The 8,667-nt window shown below is 46.1% G+C and overlaps 1 protein-coding gene across 1 annotated transcript; it reads left to right on the forward strand.

The window, feature by feature from the left end:
* The first annotated feature begins 10 nt into the window (after window positions 1-10).
* Window positions 11-6,778, forward strand: LOC104474686 (oxidative stress-responsive serine-rich protein 1). The gene is made up of 4 exons (XM_086760438.1): window positions 11-141; window positions 3,249-3,365; window positions 5,097-5,210; window positions 5,963-6,778. Exons 2-4 carry the CDS (start codon window positions 3,289-3,291, stop codon window positions 6,654-6,656), a joined length of 885 nt encoding a protein of 294 aa, XP_086616564.1. The 5' UTR covers window positions 11-141; window positions 3,249-3,288; the 3' UTR covers window positions 6,657-6,778.
* Window positions 6,779-8,667: the final 1,889 nt, after the last annotated feature.

The raw sequence follows: 8,667 nt of genomic DNA on the forward strand, positions 1-8,667 counted from the left end.
CGCCCCTCCGTTCCCCCTCCCTGCTGAGGGCGCGTGCGCGAGGGGTGCTGGCCCCGCCCCCGCCCGGCCGCCGTCGCTTCCGGTGGAGGGGACGGGGCCCGGCGGGAGGCGGCGGGGCCGGGCCGGGCCCTGGGGATCGCGGTGAGTGTGGGCGGCGGGGCCCCTTCCCCGGCGCCGGTCCCCGCTCCGTTCCCCCCCCCCCCCACCCCGGGCGGCTGGTGCTGGCGGAGCCCTCCCTTCGCGGGTCGCCGGAGCCGCCGCCGGTCCCCTCGCGGGAGCGGGGAGGGCCCCGGGGAAGCCGCAGTGGGGCGCGGGGCTTGTGCTGAGTCACCCCCGCCGAGGGCCCGGGCCGAGCGCCGGTGGGAGGGCTCGCCCAGAGCTGCGGGACCGGAGTGTCCGGGAGGGGGCCGGGGTGGGCCGGGGGGGCCTGAAAGCCCCTGAAGCGGCCGGAGGTCGGTTCTGAGCGGCAGCCGTCTGTGGGCGGCGGGGGAGCGGCCGGTGCCGCCCCAGGGCAGCTCGGCGGGCTCGGTGTCCGCGCTCGGGGCGCTTCTGCCGCCGCCGGAGCGTTGGCCGGGAGCGCCTGGGAGCTTTGGATCCCTTCGCGTGCCCGGCTCTGAAACCAGACGCCCGTGTTTTGTTCGTGCATCGCCCCGTCAGGGCTTTGCGAGGGGTGGTGCGTCGAGCTGGGTTCATAGCCCTGTGTGGTGGGAAAGAGCTGGAAATAAGACGGGAAAGGCCGGGTGTGGGATGTGTATTTTCCTAGGACATAAAAACCATAAGTTTCAATGTGGTTTTTGACACAACGTTAAACTTTGATTGTTTTTCACAGTAATTTTTTTTTTTGTTGGTATCGGTGCTAGTTGGCTGGTGTGTCTGAAATGCTTAGGGTTATATTTAGTTATCACAGAATGAGTGGGGTTTTATTTGAATAAATTCTGCGTATTTTTTGAGGGTTTACAGTGTCAGTGGTGAAGGGCAGCAGGGTAAAATATTTAGTCGAAGACTGGTAGTATGTTTTGAATAACGTACAGTGATTTAAAAATTGTTTGCTATAATTTTCTTGCTAAGGTTATATAATAAAGGGATTTGATACTTAAAAAAAAAAACATTGTAGACTGAATTTTTAATTTTAAAGAACCTTCTGTTTGGGTCAAGGAAAAGAACTTTCTGAAGCAGGGACCATATGTTTCACCAGAGTATAATATGTAACTAAGAGAGTATCTAACGTAGTAACCTGCTCACATGAGCATCATGTTGTCAGTCTCTGTGTTAGCTTCCTCATCTCGTGTTTACGTGCTGTCTGACTCACGGGACAACATGTGCCTTGAAGTTGTTATGATACATTATCCTTCTGCGTGTGTCATAATAGCTGTCTGCAATACAGGGCGTCCAGATGAAATCATAGCAGGGAGAGCTGCCGCCTCCAACCGGAATGAGGTTGGGAGGGAACAGAAATTATCATTCTGTAGCTGCATAAGTGACTGAGCTGCAGAGGTTCTGATTACTCTTCACCAAGACCTTTTCTCTTCCATGCTACAAAAAAAAAAAAAAGCTGGTGCTTAGCTGATTAAAGTGGTACTAACGTAGGCATTCTTGCTGTATTATGAGGTAGAGTTAGTGCTCTGTGTGCGTTCTTGTTACAGGAGCTGTTACCATGTGCTGGGTTTGGGTAGTTACTTTCGTCATGGGTTCACAGAGCTTCAGAAAGATAAAGAATCGCAGAACGGTTGAGGTTGGCAGGGGTCCCTGGAGGTTCAACCCCCCCTGTCAAGGTGGGCCACCCCAAGCCGGTTGCCCAGGACCGTGTCCAGGAAGCTTTTTGGTATCTCCAAGGAGGGAGACTGCACCGCCTCCCTGGGCAGCCTGTGCCAGTGCTCGGTCACCCTCACAGCAAAGAAGTGGTTCCTTGTGCTCAGGCAGCCCCTCCTGCATTTCAGCGTGTGCCCATGGCCTCTGCTCCTGTCACTGGGCACCACTGGGAAGAGCCTGGCTCTGTCCTCTTTGTACCCTCCTTTTAGGTATCTGTGTACATTGATGAGATCCCCTTGAGCCTCCTCTTCTCCAGGCTGAACAGCCCCAGCCCTCTCAACCTTTCCTCATAGGAAAGATGCTCCAGTCCCTTTGTCATCCCCTTTTTGTGGCCTCCTCTGGACTCCCCCAGCATGTCAGTGTCTCATAGTGGGGAGCCCAGCGCCTGTTCCTCCCCAGGGGCAGGGCTTTGCCCTTCCCCTTGTTGAAGTTCATGAGGTTCCTGTCGGCCCCTTTCTCCCGCCCCTCTGGATGGCAGCACGACCCTCTGGTGTACCAGCCACTCATCCCAGCTTGGTCTCACCAGCACACTTGTTGAAGGTACGCTCTGCCACGTCATCCAGATCATTCATCAAGGTGATGAGCAGGACTGGACACAGTTTTGACTCCCAGTGTACACCGCTAGTTACTGACCTCCAACTAGACTTCGTGCCACTGCTCACCACCCTCTGGGCCCGGCCGTTCAGCCACTTTTCAGTCCATCTCACTGTCTGACCATCTAGCCTGTGCTTCATCACCTTCTCTATGAGGGCCTTACGCGAGACAGTGTCAAAAGTCTTACTGAAGTCCAGGTAGAAAATGTCCACTGCTTTCCCCTAGCCTGAGAAGATGGTCTTGCACAGTGTGGCCAAAGGCTCTCACAGAAATGCCGCCCACACCAAATGGCCCTGTTTTTCCAGAAGCAGTCAAGTCAAAAGCATGGAATGAAGCAGGCTGATCAGCCAGGTAAACTTAACAAATACCGAGCTTGAGGCAGTCTGGCATAGAACTGAGACTTGCTTCTGTCAGGCGTTTCTGCTGGGTTTGGTTTTTTAAGTATGTGAGTACCATCAAGTCCCAAAGCCGGAAGCAGTGGCTGTATAAAGCTGACTGTTTCTAATGGTGGTGTTCCTTCTCAGTTTTCACCTCTTCTGGAGTTACGCTGGTAACACAAACAGAAGAGTTTGACTAAATCGTAATGGATGTGCAAGACGCTCTCGACACCAAATTTTACTTTAAATTGCTAATTCACCTATGCAGTTGTACAAGGGACTGGTTGTTCCATTCTTGGGTATCGTAAAGCTGTTCTGAATCAACCTTCAAAAATGTTCTGCTAGAATGACCTCAGCTTTGTGCGCTCGGTGTGCTATTTTTGAGTTTATTTTTGTGTATTGTGGTGCTGCTGAGCAACTAATGTTTTTAACAAGGTTCTTACAGTCATGTCTCTTTTTTGCTTGTAGCGGTACATGGTAACTCTGTCAGCTTCTGGCCATCCCAATAATGAAAACGGAAGCTAAGGATGGAGAAGAGGAAAGCCTGCAGACGGCATTCAAAAAGCTAAGAGTTGACACAGCTGGGTAAGTAACACCACAGGGAGGTACGGAGTTAACATGTTACAAAGGGCCGAAGGGAACACCCTTGCTGTTAAACTTGAAGCAATGAGGTAATTCCCAAAGGTTAGGCACTGAAAGCCTTCATTCTAGTTAAACTGAAATAAATTCACTAGCTGTAGACTGCACTGCTCAATAAATTGTGATTTGTTTTATCACTGTTAGCTCCCTACAGGCTTGAAAGAAACCTAACGATAGTCAGCAGTTGACAATTTGCTTGAAATTAAATTTGGCGTGAATCTGGCTGCCAGAGATTATGTCCATAACATTAGAACTCCGCTATTAAACTCAACATATTGTCATGGCTCTGAAGGTCTGTCATGAGAATAAACTCCCATCTTTTCCCAGGAGAGAAACGTTCTTTCCATGTCAGTGTACGAGAGCATTAGATTCAGTGCATAATTCCCACGCAAACTATTTTTATTGATGTCATTTACAAATTTCCTATTTATAACCAAAATCACTACATGGGAAATAATGCTTTTTGTGTTGTCTTGTTTTGTGGGAGATGTGACATGTGGCACTTACCCTGCCTGTCCCAAGTAGCAGAACACAAGCAGACTGTATCTTCTGTTGGTGATGATCATTTTTATCTGAAAGAAAAAGAAAAAGGGCTTCTATATAATGTTTTGTGGCAGTGACTGAACTGGAAGTGTAGGTAAGGCAGTATGTACGTATCCAGATGGTAGCTGGAATTAGGTGGCGAGTAGATGTGCTTGTAAAGTTTTCTTTCATTTAAGTAATTAAACTTATTAGAAATGCATCACCACCCAAGCGCCTCTCAGTTCTTCCATATCTCTAGCCCCACCCCCAGGTCAGGCATACTTCATTACTTCGGAGTTTTTACTGTTGGCCTTCAATTTACTGCTCCGTGTTCGTTGTTCTTTAAATGGAAAATAGCAGGTGTTTGACTGACAATTTAGCCTCTATCCGATATCAGTTAAAGCTGTCCTAGAACAGGATGCGCAGACTTATTTTCACTTTTCAGGGAATCAGCCCTGCTTACAAACAAATTTGATAGAGTATTTGGAAAATTATTTCCTTGTGAATTCCGGTGTAATATGTGAAGTCACAACCTGGAAAAATTTGTTCTTGGGGTTATCACAGTCCTTGAAAATGGGAGTTTGGGATGAATTTATAGCACCAGAAAAATTAGTAAATTTTCTAAGGTCCCTGGCTTGAGTAGAAGTTGAAGATCTGACAGAACTCTGTTGCTCAAGTGATTGAACTTGCAATCGTATGAAGAGTTTTAGCTTATGTCGTCCTAGACAGAGGCTTAAGTGTTCTTCAGTTAAACAAAGTCTATTTATGTCCAAAGAACATTTATTTTTAGGAAAGAATGGCTTATTTGTCTCTGGAAAAAGAGACGTGTTTCTTCAGTGATGGTGTTTTTCCCCTCCCCTCTCCCGGGACACTGAAATTCAGCCATTGTGTGTGCTTCGTCATTGACGCGTGGAGTTTGGATTTGCAGTCTAGCTGCTGAATGGCATCGCATTTGGTGAAGGAGTCCGTTACACAAACTTTCGGGACAGCAACGCGTAAACACTGTATTTCTGGTTTGGGTGGTCTTTGTTGGCAAGTCTTTTAAGACATACTGTAAATGATTTGTGGCAATCTTTTCTGGGAAGAAGATTCATAAGCTTTTTCGTATTCATAATGCTAACCAGTCTAGGCTTTTAATTTTTCTGTCTTTTACAGATCTACTGCTTCTCTCTCTGTGGGTGAAGGGACAAGTCCTAGAGCACTAGTTAGAACAGTGGCAGATGAAACCAAACCTAAGAATGTGTGTACTTCTAAGGAAACCTGGCATGGGTAAGAGAAGCTTGGGATTGTCAGACTACTTCCAATTATACTGCATTGAGAGGGAGTTTTAAATAGACAGGTCTTCTAGTAATGACAGCCCTACACAAGGGAACCAAGTTTTCTTTATTAAAGAGACTGTTTAAAATACTCTACAGCACATTTTTCTGTTCATAGGTGACTGCTATGCTTATTTACAATTTTATGAGGTGAAAAGAAATGCTGTTCAGCTATAGATTTCTAAACATTGTAGATGTTTTTTAATGTAACCATGAACGGCTGGTTTTGAATTGGACAGTTATGAATACATCTCTTTCAATAACTGTTTGACATTGCAGAAGCTGTCAGTATGCTTTGGGAACTAGATTAAAATAAAGGGTTGGTTTCTGGAGTGTCTGTGTAGAACTTCACACTCATCTAGTGAAACAAAACTACCCTTTGGCCTTGATTCTTTAGTTTTGTGCTGTCTTCTGCTTTGTCCTTCTCTCAGGTTATTTTCTTGTCTCGCATGCTTTACTCGTTTTCTAATCTTTACAGCACACACTTTAGGTTTCACTTCTCAGGTGTTCCTTTTATATTTTATACAGCTGCTTGGCTAGAACAAAGACAGACTCCAAGGTAGCAGAATACTCTGAGCAAATACTCCAAGCTTAAAGCTCTTGCATGCAAAATAAATGCAGCAGAGATTTTACCCAGTGTTATTTGTAACCCAGTGATAAGTCTTTTAGTGAATCTTCACTCCCTCTTGTATCTTTCCTTGGTAGGTCTATGAAGAAGCCTTCAAGAGGAGTTGTGAGAACCCAGCGTCGCAGGCGTTCCAAGTCTCCAATTCTTCATCCTCCCAAGTTTATCCATTGCAGCCCAAAATCACATTCTACGTGCAACCAGCTAGTGCAGAAGAGCCAGACTGATGCCCCAGAAGACAGCACTGGGTTTGGGATGCCAGTCCCAAAGGAAGCTTGTGCACATGAACGATGTAGTATTCCTCCTGACGCTGGCCAGCAGGGAGCTGATGTTGAGTCTTTGGGAGCTTCTGTTATGCAGTCAGCATCAGAGAACAAACAGGAGAATTCTCCAGCTGCCGTTTCTCTAGTATCCAAAGCTGGCCTAAAGACTACGGAGCTTTCTGACTTTCAGTCTGTGTCCACGCTGAACACAAATAAGCCGTGTGCGTGTGCAGATAAAGCCTGTCAGTGTAAACGATGGCAAGATATGGAAGTGTACAAATTCTCTGGCTTGCAGAACACCCTCCTGTTGGCACCTGATAGAAGAACAGTTTCTGAGGACCGCTCCCAGTCTTTGCCATCAAGAACTCCCGCAAGTTCTCCACGCTCTTGCTCTGAGCAAGCCAGGGCCTTTGTGGATGATGTGACTATTGAAGATCTGTCGGGATACATGGAATACTACTTGTATATTCCAAAGAAAATGTCTCACATGGCAGAAATGATGTACACCTGACAGCAATGAACACTAAAAAAAGAAGGGTGGGTGGTTTAAATCTGACCTCTGTCAGTTTCATGGGAGATGCAGCCCTCTCCCTGCTCACTGTGCTTGCAATAAAAACACTTTTTTGCATCTTAGCTAATGTTCATTATTTAAACTGGACAAACGGTTTAGCTTAAGCATTACAGTTTAAGCTTGGGATAGATAATGAAGTAAACACAGTGTTCAGAGCGTACCTGCCTGTACTTCAGTGACCTAACGCTTGGGAAATTCTACTTTGTTTTCAAAATCCTCCTGGCTGGGTTTGTTGGGAGAGAAGAGTCTGTATTGTGAGAAACTTCATGTAATTCACGTTCTTTGAAATGGCTTTGATCTCAGGTTGTAACCCTTACACTTGTGGTTTTGGATGCTTATGCCTCTGATTTTATTTTACAAAGGAGTGTGACCATCTCCCGTCCTCTTCTTGGTGCTGTTGCTACTCTAGGCCAATTCAGGAGGCAGAGTCAACTTTTCTTGGGTGGAGGTGTTGTTATTTCTTTGTGTCTAAAGAGGCTTTATTTCTGATCAGGTGAACAGGCATCCTCTTCCCCTGTCTCTGATGTTAATGTAGTCAGATGCCAGTAGGTTAATGTAACACCTGCTTGCTAGGCTGCCTGATTAGACAAGAAACTTGGATGATCAAAGCAAGATTGTTTCAAGAGGTTACTCTAATCTCTGTCCTGTTGTTTAGTAGAAAATGTAAAGCAAGCATAACTTTGTTGAGTGTCCAATGGGCCTTAAAGACTTGCCTGCAGCAGCAGAAATACGCTGCTTTCTTCAAGGGAGTTGCTTCTGCAGTTAACCAAAGGAGAAATGAGATGAGGGACTCGTTCAGTATATTTTTATGAAGGCCGAAACAGCCTTCCATGGTCCTTATTCCTGCACTGTATTTTCAGCTTTGTTCAGCCTGCTCTGTAACACCAAGTGCAACCCTTCAAGTATTAAGATTTGTAGATGAGTGAACAGTTGTCAGCTGTGCAGTAGGGAGATCTTGAACACTGTATTTTCTTTCCCCTCCAGTCTTTTTACTTGCTTTTTTAAAACTGTTTTTCACTTTAGTTTTTTTTTCACTTTAGTTTTTTTTTCACTTTAGTTTTTTTTCACTTTAGTTTTTTTCATCACTTCAGAAACAACCAGCTTACTATACTTTGTGTGACAACCTGTTTCTTATACAGATGTGTATAGCAAAGGAGCATCCTATCAAATAGTATGATTTGTTGAGGGAGAGATGAGTTGTGTTAAGTTTGCCTTTACAGTACTGAACTTTTCTGACCTGTAAGGTCTGGAGAAGAAATGGAGACAAACATTTCCTTGCAAAATCCTTTGGTGTTACTTTTGGTTTGGTTGGTTTTTTTTTTTGGTTTGGTTTGGGTTTTTCTGTGGCAGTATCTAGTATCTTAGAGCTAGGTAGCCATGCAAATTTATCCATTTTTGCCAGTTCTGAAGTGTCATCTACCGCTTGCAGAGAGTGTATCTGGGTCCCACATCTCCCTTCCATTAAACAGCTGCATTCTGAATTCCAAGCAATTGTTTGGTGACTATTGTCTGCAATACTGGGCTGCAAAGTGCAGAATGACCTTACTTCTCAAATAACTGTTCTTTACTCTTCCCAAAGGCTTGCAGGCAGCAGCCGCAGCACCGTTGTGGGGCTGAGAACACCTTGCAATACAGTGCTGCTTTTTCCCATTCCTTTGGCTTGTCACCACAGACCTGTGCCGGCAGGGTTTAGGATTGCAACGTCAAGTGCTCGGTACCGCATATAGAAAGTGGATTGAAATCCAGGAGGTAATGTAAAAGAAAAAAAAAATTATAGCGTAGAAAGACCTGAACTGGTGCAGAGTGGGGAGGCAGCCCAGCAGTGCTGGGCCACTAGAGGTCAGCCCCAGGCCGGGTGCGGGCTGGCTGGGTGCAGCGGGCTCCTCCGCGCCTCCTTAGCCTTCAGGGGAGAATGTGACTTTTTCTGCCAGAATGAAGAAATAAGGCCAGC

This window comes from Chlamydotis macqueenii, chromosome 16 (assembly GCF_036417535.1).
Source record: "Chlamydotis macqueenii isolate bChlMac1 chromosome 16, bChlMac1.mat, whole genome shotgun sequence".
Taxonomy (NCBI): domain Eukaryota; kingdom Metazoa; phylum Chordata; class Aves; order Otidiformes; family Otididae; genus Chlamydotis; species Chlamydotis macqueenii.

Excerpts from the sequence above, each read along its gene's own strand:
- LOC104474686 (XM_086760438.1), top strand. The coding sequence starts at position 3,289 with ATGAAAACGGAAGCTAAGGATGGAGAAGAGGAAAGCCTGCAGACGGCA. Across the intron at positions 3,366-5,096 it reads CTAAGAGTTGACACAGCTGG|ATCTACTGCTTCTCTCTCTG; the intron begins GTAAGTAACACC and ends TGTCTTTTACAG. Across the intron at positions 5,211-5,962 it reads TCTAAGGAAACCTGGCATGG|GTCTATGAAGAAGCCTTCAA; the intron begins GTAAGAGAAGCT and ends TTTCCTTGGTAG.